General features: G+C 34.9%; 1 protein-coding gene across 1 annotated transcript; it reads right to left on the bottom strand.

Annotated features, from left to right (window-relative positions):
* Window positions 1-7,768: 7,768 nt before the first annotated feature.
* Window positions 7,769-8,409, bottom strand: LOC131154173 (putative invertase inhibitor). Its single transcript, XM_058106756.1, has one exon. It carries the CDS (start codon window positions 8,373-8,375, stop codon window positions 7,845-7,847), a length of 531 nt encoding a protein of 176 aa, XP_057962739.1. The 5' UTR covers window positions 8,376-8,409; the 3' UTR covers window positions 7,769-7,844.
* Window positions 8,410-14,430: the final 6,021 nt, after the last annotated feature.

Genomic DNA, 14,430 nt, shown 5'->3' with positions numbered 1-14,430 from the left:
AACTCTACAAGCATGTGTTAATGTTTGTGTTGCCAGCCATGAGCAATTATTGCAGAACACTAGTTAGTTTTTTAGTTAGTTTTGTTGTATTCTGTTTTCCGTTTTTTATCCTTCTGTTTCTTCTTCATTTCTTCTACTTCTTCTTTTGTTTTTCTTCTTGATCTGGTTATAAATACAACATGTATAACATTGTATTCGGGTATGCAATAAGATGATGAATTCTCATTTTCTTGTTTAAGTTTCATTTTTTCTAGCACTCTGTTTCATGGTATCAGAGCAAGAAAATTGAAAAGAGCCACTGCCATGTCCACTTCTTCTATTTCAATGAATACTACAATTGAAGAAAATAATTCGTACCACTTGCAAAGTGGTGATTTGCCAGGTACATTGTTAGTTTCAAATGTTCTCACTGGGGAGAATTATCATACATGGAGCAGTTCCATGATAATGGCCTTGAAGGCAAAGAATAAAATTGAGTTTGTGAATGGTACAATAACTCAACCATCAACAACAGATGCTTCGATTGCTTTATGGGAAAGATGCAATAATATGGTGTCTTCTTGGATCATTAGTTCAATGTCAAGAGAAATTGGAGCCAGCATTATTTGCTCCAGAACAGCCAAAGATATGTGGCAAGATCTCAAGAATAGATTTACCCAGGGAAATGGGCCAAGAATTTTCCAACTTCAGAAAGATTTATCAATACTGACTCAAGAAGATATGTCGGTAAGAGATTACTATACAAAATTCAAGTCTTTATGGGATGAATTGGCTGATTATAATCAAATTCCCACTTGTTCTTGTGGTATTTTAAGAACTTGTACTTGTGATGCTATTCGGGAGTTTTTGAAGTATCAAGATAAACAACATGTTATTCAATTCTTGATGGGATTGAATGAAGGTTTTTCTCATGTTAGAGGACATATTTTGATGATGGAACCTTTACTAGGAATAGACAAAGTTTTTTCCTTAATGGTTCAAGAAGAGAAACAAAGAGAAATTAGCAAAACTGGAGCAATTGACAGTGTTGCTTTTATAAGCAAAATGCAGGAAGCAAATTTATCAGGTCACAAATTTGTTCCTGGAAATTAGCAGCAAAGGAGAGAAAAATTATTTTGCACTCATTGTGGATTGAACAATCATACAATTGATAAGTGTTACAAAATACATGGCTATCCCCCAGGTTTTAAATTCACTTCTCGGCAGAAAGGAAAGTCTCCATCAATTAACCAAGTCACAAGCCAACCTAATGATACAACCTTTGAATCTCATAATAAGTTGCCTTTCTCTCAAGAGGATTGTCAGAAATTGTTAGCCTTAATCCACTCACAATCTAATGAAACCATCCATCATCAAGCAGCCAATGTTGTTGCTAATGTTCCTTCACAAAACAACACCCAAGGTATGATTCGTTCAAGTTTTTCTTCAAGTTGTTCAGATTCTTCATCAATACCTCAGAATCATTGGATTGTAGACACTGGTTGTAACGACCCAGAAAAATAATAATATTTAAATATTAAGAGAGAGAGAGAGAAATGAAAGCAAAATTAGAAGGGAAGCTGCCAAGTTTCATCGATGAACATAGGGTTTCGTCGACGAAGGCTTTAAGCATTTCGTCAACGAACATAGGACTTCGTCGACAAGAAAATACCGAGAAAGGTTCTGAGGCAACCTGAATTTCGTTGACGAATACAGGGCCTTGACGACGAAATTTGTGAAGGACTCGTTGACGAACATAGGGTCTCGTCGACGAAATCCCCTATTATATATATATATACGGAATCCGGGATTCATTTCATTTTTAAGAAACCTCTCTCTCTCTCTTCTCTCTCTCTCTACGACTCTCTCTCCCTTCTCTCTTCGTTTCTAGCCCCACCAGTCGCCGGATCGACGATCCGAGGCTACCACGACGCTCCTTGTGGAATTCCCTACAAGTTTGCCGGAGCGAATCGTTGAGAAAACGAAGTTGGATTTCATCCCAAATTCTGGGTAAGGTCTTTTATTGAGTTTTTGGCCTTATGGTAGTTATAAGAAATGACGTAGGCAGAAAAATAATAATATTTTGTTCTGAGATATTGTGTTTTCAGGAGGTTGAACTAGGAATCCTGCGAGTATAGAGCCAGATTTTTATAGGGGCTTTTCAAAGTTGAGGTAAAGGAAATATGCTATGCTAGGAGTTTTAATAAAGTTAATAGAGATTTCATAAGCATATTTTTATGTCAGTCTATTATACTGTTTTTATAGAAAATGAGCATAAATGTTTGTGTGGCGTAAGTATACTTTTTATGTGAAGAATGAATTTATACAGTTGTCATGGAACATCAAACTATACTAAATACAAAGATATAGATAGTATATACATTTGATATGGTTTTCCAGCATATGAGATTATACAGAGATAGATTTATATTCACAGAGAAATGTACATGCATATACAGTTTTATATGAATAGTTCATGAAACGATTATATACATATATCCAAATACATGTATACAGATACTCAGATCAGTATTTTATATTACATTTTATTACAGAACGGTATATACATATATACAGTGTTATAACATGCCATGTTTTTCCTATTACCATAACATACAGAACACAGACAGAGTATATATACAGAATACACAGATAGATATACAGAGGTAGCATCAAGATGCTACAGATACAGTGTTTACAGTAAGAAAGACAGAGTTATGGTAATTTTGGAAACACGATGAAAACAGTAAAAGAGTATATATATGTATATATGTATATAGTATCAGATCCCTGAGGAAAGTTACACAGACAGATACAGATTACAGAGCATGGTACCATTGCTAGATACAGATAGAGTGCAACCACATAGCTCAGATAGTATGTGGATACCATCAGCCATGCTCGGAGAGTATGCAGCTCCCCAGTACACTAGGTTGAGGGGGCCGGTTTGACGAGGTAGTAGCCAGTCCCGAGCTTAGGAGAGGATGCAGTTTGGTCGGGCTGAGGTAGTGTAGAGTATGATGACCTATCTGGAGGGCCGACCAGGTAGAGTCCCTCCTACGGGCCGCACAACCCTGTCATGACGGGTCAAATCATGACGTACAGAGTCCCAGGGATAAAGTACAGATATTTATATGTTTACAGTTTCACAGTATAGTATGATATTACCAGTATGAAAAGTAGAAAAAAAAAATGATACAATATGTTTTAAATTGTGAAAGAAAGATATGTTTTACAGATGATTTATTACATTGCAGTTGAGTTATTATTTTAAAAGTATCCTTAACTTAGTTGCCACACACTAGTGATAGCATATTTCCACTTACTGAGCGTCGACTCACCCCATTATCTTAACATTTTTCAAGTGAGCCAGGTAGGCGAGCAGATCAGGCTCGCGGATAGAGAGAGTGGTTGGTCACCCTGGTTATAGGGTGAGTTTTTGGTAGAGTTGTATATGTTTTTGGGATAGATGATACTGAAGTGGCATTTTTGTGTATGGTCTGTATATTCTAGAATCTGGTATTGTACAATTTATGTATAAATGGTTTCATGATTTATGTTTCCGTTGCGTAGGAATGTTTATTGTATATATTTAAAAAAAAAATGGTATGAATTTTGAGGTTGTTACACTGGTGCTACAGATCACATTGTTCATTCCATTGATATTTTTACTTCCATAACAAAATCTTTAAATACAACTGTTATACTTCCAAATGGAAATATTGTACCAGTCACTTATCTTGGTACAGTCAAATTATCTGAAAATTTAATCCTTAAAGACGTACTTTGTGTACCATCTTTCTCATATAATTTGCTTTCGGTTGGCAAGCTTGTTTCATCTCAGAAATGCACTGTTATTTTCTTACCCGATGTTTGTTTTATTCAGAAATTTACCCCATGGAAGATGATTGAGATTGCTAGGAAACAACTGGGTTATACATATTACAGCAATCAAGTGTTCATGCTGTTGAGTTTTCACCAAAATTAAAGATTGTGAATTCTGTCACAAATTCTAAAATCTGGCATAGTAGATTAGGACATCCTTCTATGTCTCGGTTGTTTTTTCTTTCAAGAAATGTATCAAATATTAGTTTTTCAGACAAACTTGATGATCATTGTACATTTTGTCCTCTAGCCAAACAGAAAAGGCTTCCTTTTGAGGTTCATTCATATAATAAAAGTTTTTCTTTCAATCTTGTGCATGCTGATATATGGGGGCCCTTTTCTGTTCCAACTCATAATGGTTCTAGATATTTTCTTACCTTAGTGGATGACCATTCTAGATTTACCTGGATCTACTTATTGAAAACAAAATCTGAAGTCCAAAATATTTTTATTTCTTTTTACAATCAAGTTGAAACACAATTTCAGACAAAAAATTAGATGTGTAAGATCTAACAATGGTTTAGAATTTAAAATGATAATTTTTTTTTTTAAATCAAAAGGAATTTTGCATCAAGTATCATGTGTAGAAACTCCTCAACAAAATTCTATAGTTGAGAGAAAACATCAGCATATATTAAATGTAGCAAGAGCATTAAAATTTCAATCAAACATACCTTTAATTTTCTGGGAGAATGTGTACTTACTACAACTTATCTTATCAATAGAATTCCATCTTTCATTTTGAATAATAAATCTCCACATGAAATTTTATACAACTCAGTTCCAACATATAACCATTTAAAAGTTTTTGGGTGTTTATGTTATGCATCAACACTTACTAAAAACAGATCAAAATTTTCTCCAAGGGCAAGAAGATGTATGTTTATAGGATATCCATTTGGCATAAAGGGATACAAACTTTATGATTTGGAACAACAAACATTCTTTGTTTCTAGAGATGTCATTTTTCATGAATCAATATTTCCTTTTGTATCTGGTTTCAATAAGTTTATTCAGTAATTTCTTCTCCTGTTCCAGTTGTTTCACTTAATAAAGATTTACCTTTACATGATGAAAATCAATTTCCATCCTTGAGAAAATCAACTTGACAGCACATAATGCGTGGTTATCTGCAATCCTATCATTGTAACCTAGCTACTTCTACTTCTCAATCTTCTACTAGGGATCCTGCTCCTGTTTCAGGTAATAAACATAGTATATCTGATGTTCTTTCCTACTCAAAATTATCTAATTCTCATAGGGTTTTTTCTATTTCTATTTCTTCTGATTTTGAACCTTTATTTTAACACTAAGCTATTCAACATGCTCATTGGAGAGCTGCAATGTTTGCAGAATTATTTGCTTTAGAAATGAATAACACTTGGGTTCTTACTACACTGCCACCTAATAAAACTCCTATAGGTTGTAAGTGGGTATATGAAACTAAATACAACTCTGATGGTTCAATAGAGAGACACAAGGCAAGACTTGTTGCCAAAGGTTATACTCAAATGGAAGGCTTAGATTATTTTGAGACTTTCTCACCTGTTGCAAAGATGGTCACTGTGAGATGTGTTTTATCAGTTGTTGCAATATATGATTGGCATATCTTTCATCTAGATGTTAATAATGCATTCCTATATGGGGATTTAGAAGAGGAAGTTTTTATGAAGCCTCCTCTAGGTTATCTCAGCAAGGGGGACAAAAGAGTATGTAAATTGCAAAGATCTTTATATGGCTTGAAGCAAGCTTCAAGACAATGGAATTCAAAATTCACTTCTGTGTTGTTTACAATGGGTTTCTCACAATCAAAGGCTGATTATTCTTTGTTTACCAAGCAAGAAGGAGGTTCTTTTGTTGTCTTGTTGCTTTATGTTGACGATATTCTACTTGCTGGTAATAATACAACTGCTCTTGAGAAGGTTAAAAGTTCTATGAGTGCTGAGTTTAAGTTGAAGGATTTGGGGCCTTTGAAGTTTTTTCTTGGTTTAGAGATAGCTAGATCACAGAAGGGTATTTCTTTATCTCAAAGAAAATATTGCTTGGAGCTCATTTCAGAGTTTGGTTTACTTGTTGCTAAACCAGTGCTATTTCCTATGGATACTCATACAAAATTATCTAAAGATGATGGTGAATTAATAGATGATGTTTCTACTTATAGAAGACTCATTGGCAGATTATTGTATTTGACTCACACCAAACCTGACATTACTTTTGCTGTTAATCATCTTAGTCAATTCCTAGATAACCCTCGAATGCCTCATTTACAAGCTGCTATGAGAATTTTTGAGATATCTTAAATCAGCTCCTAGACAAGGTTCATTTTTTCCTTCTTCATCAAAGGTTCATATTAAAGCTTTTTTAGATTCAGATTGGGCAAGTTGTCTTGATACTTGAAGATCAATAAGTGGCTATTGCATTTTTATTGGGGATTCTCTTGTATCTTGGAAATCTAAGAAGCAACACATGATCTCACGATCTTCAGCAGAGGCTGAATATAGATCCATGACATTTACAGTCTGTGAAATCATCTAGATCAAAGCTTTACTTGCTGACTTGGATCACCAACATCATCAACCAGCTCTTTTATTCTGTGATAACCAAGCAGCTCTTCATATAGCAGCCAATCCAGTCTATTATGAACGTACGAAACATATTGAAATTGATTGCCATTTGGTTCATGAGAAATTACAAGAGGGTCTTATTACTACTCTACATGTTCCTTCTGTTGATCAGGTTGCTGATTTGATGACCAAACCTTTAGGTTCTAAGAATTTTGATGTACTTTTATCCAAGATGAATGTGCATAATATATACACATCATCTTGAGGGGGACTATTGCAGAACATTAGTTAGTTTTGTTGTATTCTATTTTCTGTTTTTTATCCTTATGTTTCTTCTTCCTTTCTTCTTCTTCTTCTTCTTCTTCTTCTTCTTCTTCTTCTGTTTTTCTTCTTGATCTTTCTTCTTTATCTGGTTATAAATACAACATGTATAGCATTGTATTCAGGTATGCAATAAGATGATGAATTCTCATTTTCTTGTTTAAGTTTCATTTTTTCCAGCACTCTGTTTCAGCAATGTCGACTAGTGCCTGCCTGCATGTGTTCAAGGATATGAAAGCATAGTCTCTGATTCCTATTGAAAAAGATAATTTTAACAAGTTGTGAAGTAGCGTTTCAAGCATTACCAATGTTGTAGCTGTCTGACTGTTGTTCGAGTTTGTTGTGTTGTGATGTATTTGTTGGTTTTTGGTTTACCTGCAATGGTGTGGTAGGCATGTGATACAATCATCAGTCCTAAATGACACAATGACATCTAGAGAAAATAAAATGGATTGTCCAAGATGACTGTTGGTTAAGGTGTGAGACTTTTTGAAGCTATTAAATTTAATTGCAGGATAGTTCCAGAAGATTTGGCGCCTTAGAGCTCTCTTAAATACTTTTTAAGGAAAAATATTTCTTATGGAAAGTGATGCAATCGCCTTATATTGTTCTTGCTTGTTAGTACTTAGTATGGAACCCAAAATTGACCTTTAAGATATATTTTCTATTTTTTATTTAATGTATTGCAGTGGTTATGAATACTTTGTTGCTGATGAATAGTTTTCTTTGTGGTTGGACACAATAAACTACCTAATTTTGAGCTTTTACTATCCCTTATCGAAGATAAATTTAATTAAATATTGCAATGTTTGTAGAATAATTAAGTCCCTATTTTGAACTTTCATTTTGTTAAAAAGGATTGCAATTATTATTATATATATGCATACATAAAAGTAAATTTATTTATCATTTTTTTTTAAAAGAAGGAAATAACATAGGATAATTGCAATCATTGTAGACTTATTTATCATTTTTTTTTTTAAAAAAAAGAAGGAAACAACATAGGATAATTGCAATCATTGTTACTAAATATTAAAGGTGTTTTATTTCAATGTAACTTGATTGGATCTGTAGCATCATGGATTCAAACATAAGTCAACCAGCGACGACATTGGTAATGCCCAAAGCACTGCTGCACAACTTGTTAAACTTATCATTTTCAGCATCGATTGGAGACTCTGCTTTTATATCCTTGAACCCTTGTGTGCACGAGTCAGCATTGCTCATGGCCGCCGACACAGACACTGAAACGTCATTGTAGTGTTTAAAACCAAAGGCAGCGAGTGATTCATCGAGCTCGCCGCTTGCGTCCTGGAACTGCTGGCGGCAATCGCTGAGAGCCGACTTTAGGGTAGGGTAAGAGTTTGAAGCAAGCAAACTGTGGATATGGTTTTTGATTTGGGTGGCACTAGATTTTGCAAGCTTTAGTGCGATTTTGGCCAGACCGGGAAGATCCGCGGCCTTGGCTCCCGAGGCTGATGTGAGAGTGCTGATGCAAAACTCCCTGTATAGCGCTTTGCTACAGGCGTGGGCGATGTCGGTGGCTGTAGCGGCAGACACGTGCCTGGGCACAACAAGGAGGAGGAGGAGGAGGAGGGCAGTGATAAGACTTGAGTTGGGGTTCATGGTTTTGGTTGTAGGAGACAAGGAGAGGTGTCTAATGAGTGAGTTTTTTGGTGCCCGAACTGAAGGCTCCCTTATATACTTTTTGTGGAAGAATGCTTTTGAAAAATTATGCAATCACCTTGTCTTGTTTTTAAACAGAAAATATGGTAATTGATTATTTTTCCACTAAAGAAAATAAATATCATGGACCAAATTTTAGTTATTGTTAATTAAAGTTAAAGGTCTTTTGCTTCAATGTGACTTTATTGTATCCCATGAACTGATTGTTATGAAATTTTGTATTTCCTAATTAGCTTTTATATATTTAATTAGCTTCTGAAAAATTGAATTTCTTATTCTTCATGCAATTGTGCCCTATTTATGAAGATTTTGTTTTTGGAAATATATAGAGTTTTTGGTTTGTGGTCAATGGACGGGAAGTAAACTGAATTAAATATTGCAAAGTTTGTGGAATACCTAAACTCATAATTTGTTTCATTTTGTTAAAAAAGAATGCATTTATTGCATTTTTGAAAAAGAAAATAAGGTTATTGATTTTTTTTCCACAAAAGGAAATAAGTATTATAGACTAAATATTAATTATTGTTAATAAAAGTTAAAGGTCTTTTATTCAAATGTAGAGGGAAATTATACGGGGAGCTGGCTCCTCCACGTGGAGCTGCGCCTTCCCATTGAAATGCTGACACGTGGCGTGGCATGGAGGTTGGCTGGTGAAGGGAGACGGTGAGAGTGCCCCTTCGTGTGAAAAAAATAAAACTAAAGAAGGAATGCTTTTGAAGAGGAAAGGCTGGAGACGCACGATTTCTGGGCTTGCTGGAAATGAAAAATTCTCGACCAAATCCTCCACTACATGGGAAGAGTTCTCTCCTTCAGCGTCGGCGGCAAGTTGCTGCAGATCCCTCAGTCGGCGTTCCAGGTGGCAGGGAATGGGGGGCGGCGGGATCATCGTGGACTCCAGCACGGCGGTGATTCGGTTGCAGTCGGAGGCAGGCAGAGTTCTCCTCGATGTCGACGAGTTGTTCGAAGAAAGTACTGAACCAACCAGAGTTCTGCTTGGTGCCCTTCGGTTGAATTGCAACATATCTTATCATGAACTTGGCTTCTTCTTGATTTCTTTAATTTCAATTATGGAATTTTGATCTGTGTTCGCTCGAACAGAAGATCTTGTTCTTTTGAATTTTTTTTTCTGTTCTAATTTATGGGATTTGGGTTTATTTTCTATTTTTGATTTAAAGATTAAATCTTATTTATTTAATCCATTTCAGTTTTTTCTATAATGTTGAGAAGATAAGACCTTGTCTGCTTGAATATTAGACAAAGAAAAGGAAACAAAAATACTAACGAATCCACATTTTTCATATTTTATTTTACGTATTTATAATTTTTCTTAATTTTTTATTATATAAAATAAACTTTCTTTTTTAATATAATATAACATATAGAAAAAAAAAAAATATAACGAAAAATGAACCCGCTTGTTGAAAATTTCAGTTCCACAAGTCTTGCTGAGCCGCTGGAATCAATTCATGGCACAAGAGATCCATTGCTTTTGAAAAATAAAGCTCCTAGATGGCATGAGCAGTTGCAATGTTGGTGCCTAAATGTTGAATTGTAAATTCATTTCTAGCATTTAAAGTCTAATATAGGAGCTGTACTATTTATATGATGGTTGTACTATTTATATGGTCGTTGCACAAGTTTACAAAGGTGACTGCACAACTCTACAAAGGTGACTGCCTAAGTCTACAAAGGTGTGCCACCAAAAGGAGAATTCAATAAAGGAGGGCAACACTCTCTAATATAAATAAAGATGTCTACTAAGAGTTCCAATCCATCCCAAGTATCTCCAAATTCACCTTTAGAGAGAGAAATCAAGTACTCTCCTACAAAGTATCCCTGTTATAGTCTGTGTGTTTAGTTTCTCCTAATTTTAGACAGATTTGTATATTCCTAATACAAGAGAGAGTTATCATTGTTCTCCTCTTTTAATTAGAGAGAAGTTGTAACTCCCTTTTTCATAGGAGATTCCTTATACTCTTACCTGTGGTTTTTTCCTCGATTTTTTTAGAGGATTTTCACGTAAATTTTTGGTGTCAATTCCTATTTTCTCATTTCTTATTTTAGTTGTGTGATACTGTTCCTACCCATTCAATCACTAACAATGGTATCAAAGCCTTAGGTTACGACCTTTGGGTTGGGGTTACTGTGACACCCCAAACCCGCCAAGTGGGGCTCGGGTGCCACGTGTTCCAATCACCTATATCTGATACCATAATTAACATGCATGCAGTAGAACATAAATAAATAACCTCAAATAAATACCAGAGTTCTATATAACAGTCCAAAAACGAACACTACAACATCCAAATATCCATATCCACAACCAACATTTAAAACATAACCCATTACATATATATATATATATATATATATATATATATATATATATATATATATATATATAAACACTAGTATCTCACAATACTCAAAAAAAAAAAAAAAAACCACCAAATACAATCCTAGCCTAGGCCTTCAAACCCGGTCTCCAGAAGAACTTGAAAAATTGTTAATCCACTAGGGTGTGACACTTTTCAGTAAGGGTAGAATAAATTATAACAGTGTGTGACAAATGAGTTTTAATATTTACATATCAAAATAAACTGCTTCTCACATAATATCAATAACAACTAAGAAAATGTACCATTAATAACATTCTCGACATCTAATGTCATACACACATCTAATATGTACAAGTACATAATTTTTGTGTAGGCGAAAGTCCCCGAGAATAGGAAAGATTACCCGCCCATACAAGTAGCTTCCCTCTACTCTGGTATTCAAAACTACCTACTAGAGCACTCACCTTACTCAGTAAGCCCTCAGGTGAAGTATTACCTCGCCGCCAGTACATACATCTTTATTATTTTAAAGGCGAAGGTTTCCGAGAATCGGGATGTCTACCCGCCCATACAAGTAGCATCTCTTAGCACTGATACCAAGAAACTACCTAGCAGACCACTTGCCTTTCTCAGTAAACCCCCGGTGGTATGTTTACCTCGCCGCATGCACACACATGCATTCACAATATGTTATACCATTATTTTTATGCTATAATTAAATTCACATGCGCAAAACATATCCACACATGAATCATGCATCTCATACTTCATCTTCCAAAGTCTTCAGTACGTGGCCCACATAGAGCAACTGCGTACATGTCAGTACGTGGCCCACACAGACACCTACATACTTCTTATCTACACATGGCCCATACATGCACCACTACCCACACAGGGTACATAACATGGCCCACACAGACGCCATTATCCACACATGATATAACGTGGCCCACACAGACACCACTTCAGCTTCCATAACACGTGGCCTACATAGACACCACTATTCACCAGTATCCAATCCCCATGACCTACCCGTCATACATCAGTAGAATAAGCTCCTTAACCTGCCAATGTCCTACCCCATATAAATGACAGTATGATGAGCTCCTAAACCTGTCAATGTCATATCATGATTTATATCTAGGTAATATAACAATCTCCTCATGCCAACGTTATATTGAGATGCATACGAATAACCAAACCAGTTAGTTTACACAGACGCATCAATGCATTTACACATAGGAATCAAACAGATCAATTCATTTCCTATACAGTATCCCAACAGATCAATACATTTCCATATACGAGTCAAACATAACAATTCATTCATCATGTCATAATAATTCCAAACACCCCCATATGCAAACCCAAATACCATAGTATTTCATATTCAATTTATTAGAAAAAATTACTCCTATGTCACATGAATTTAATCTTATATGCAATTATCCCAAATATAAACTTTAAACAAAATCATCATTTTCTTGTACTCAAACACCTCTAAATATCATATAGATAAATAATAAATTTCATACGATCATAAATAATCGGTTCACCTTAATAAAATACTGATATAATTTTATTCCCCCTTACTTGATTTCCTAAACCACGCCTGTAAGGCTCCCAAAATTATACCCGCAGCGCTCACCCAAACCCTGATTCAATCAAATCAACCCCAATAAAATATTATTTTAACTTTTCATAATTTAAAATAATTAAATAACAATTAATTTCTAAATACCCATTTATCCTAGTTTTGGGGCTATTCTTACAACGACCCCACGAGAAATCTGCTTCGCTAGATTTGTAGAGAATCATCCATAGATTCTCGTGGTGGTGTTCGATCGTCCATTTGACTTAAAATTTAAGAAAAATTGAGGCAAGAATGAGAATTTGGCTTACCTTAGGAGCTATGCCCACGTTACTCCTATGACAAATCCATTTCGGTAGATATGTCGGTGGCGGAGAATAGAGTCTAGGTATTTTCGGATTTTCAATTGGATGAGAATTCGCCGCAAAATCGTAGAAAGAAGAGGAGTGGAGAATGTGAGCTAAGAGATTTTTTTTTTTCTTTCTTTCCCTTTCCTTCCTATTTTGCGCGTGAGAAGAATTTTTTTTTTCTTCTCTCCTCTTCCTAGTTTGTTCCAGCAGGAAACTTAGCCTTTAAGTTTTCATTTTTTTTTTTCTTTCTTTCCTTTATCCACACTTTAAACTTTTATATATACTTATATATATATATATATATCCAAAATCCTCAAATTTCTTAATTTAATTAATTTTCTTAATAATAATTAATTAATTAATAATAAATTTTTTAATTAATTTATTACTACTATTATTATTATTATTATTATTATTATTATTATTATTATTTTTTGGTCATTACATTCTCCTCTCCTGAAAAGAATTTCGTCATCGAAATTTGCTAATAAATTATAGAGCAACGAATCAGTTAAACATTTAAATCCTCAATTAAAATATTAAATAACCAGCTTATCCCCAAATCAACCTAACCCTCAAGTTCCAATTCTGAGTTCCAATCTCTCTGCTCAGAAACATCACTGTCAACAGAATTGCTATGATTTTCTGAAACTGGCCGGATTCAGAAACTCATAGAAGTCCATCAAGGGATTTTTGCCTCTAAGTTACGAAACAAAACTCAAAATCTCCTATCAACATCCTAATCTACCAATTCCTATCCCTATCCTTATCCTTATTTGTACCTATACTATGGCATTAATCAATCCTAAAGTCTGTAGAATCTATATCCTAATGCTCTGATACCACAATGTGACGCCCCAAACCCGTCAAGTGGGGCCCGGGTGCCACGTGTTCCAATCACCTGTATCTGATACCATAATTAATATGCACACAACGGAACATAAATAAATAACCTCAAATAAATACCAGAGTTCTATATAACAACCCAAAAACGAACACTAGAACATCCAGATATCCATATCCACAACCAACATTTAAAACATAACCCATTACAAATATATATCTATATATATATATATATATATATACCAATATCTCACAATACCCAAAAAAAAAAAACCCACCAAATACAATCCCAGCCTAGGCCTTCAAACCCGGTCTCCAGAAGACCCTGAAAAATTGTTAATCCACTAGGGTGTGACACTTTTCAGTAAGGGTGGAATAAATTATAACAGTGTGTGACAAATGAGTTTTAATATTTACATATCACAATAAACTGCTTCTCACATAATATCAATAACAACTGAGAAAATGTACCATTAATAACATTCCTGACATCTAATGTCATACATACATCCAATATGCACAAGTACATAATTTTTATGCAGGTGAAAGTCCCCGAGAATAGGGAAGATTACCCACCCATACAAGTAACTTCCCTCTACTCCGGTACTAAAAACTACTTACCAGAGCACTCATCTTACTCAGTAAGCCCTCAGGTGAAGTATTACCTCGCCGCCAGTACATACATCTTTATTATTTTAAAGGCGAAGGTTTTCGAGGATCGGGATGTCTACCCGCCCATACAAGTAGCATCTCTTAGCACTGATACCAAGAAACTATTTAGCAAAGCACTCACCTTTCTCAACAAGCCCCCGATGGTATGTTTAGCTCGCCGCATGCACACACATGCATTCACAATATGTTATACCATT

The sequence above is a fragment of the Malania oleifera genome, chromosome 4, assembly GCF_029873635.1.
Source record: "Malania oleifera isolate guangnan ecotype guangnan chromosome 4, ASM2987363v1, whole genome shotgun sequence".
NCBI classification, from domain to species: domain Eukaryota; kingdom Viridiplantae; phylum Streptophyta; class Magnoliopsida; order Santalales; family Ximeniaceae; genus Malania; species Malania oleifera.
The sequence above is the reverse complement of the archived record's forward strand: the minus strand, read 5'-3'. Positions and strand labels throughout refer to the sequence as shown.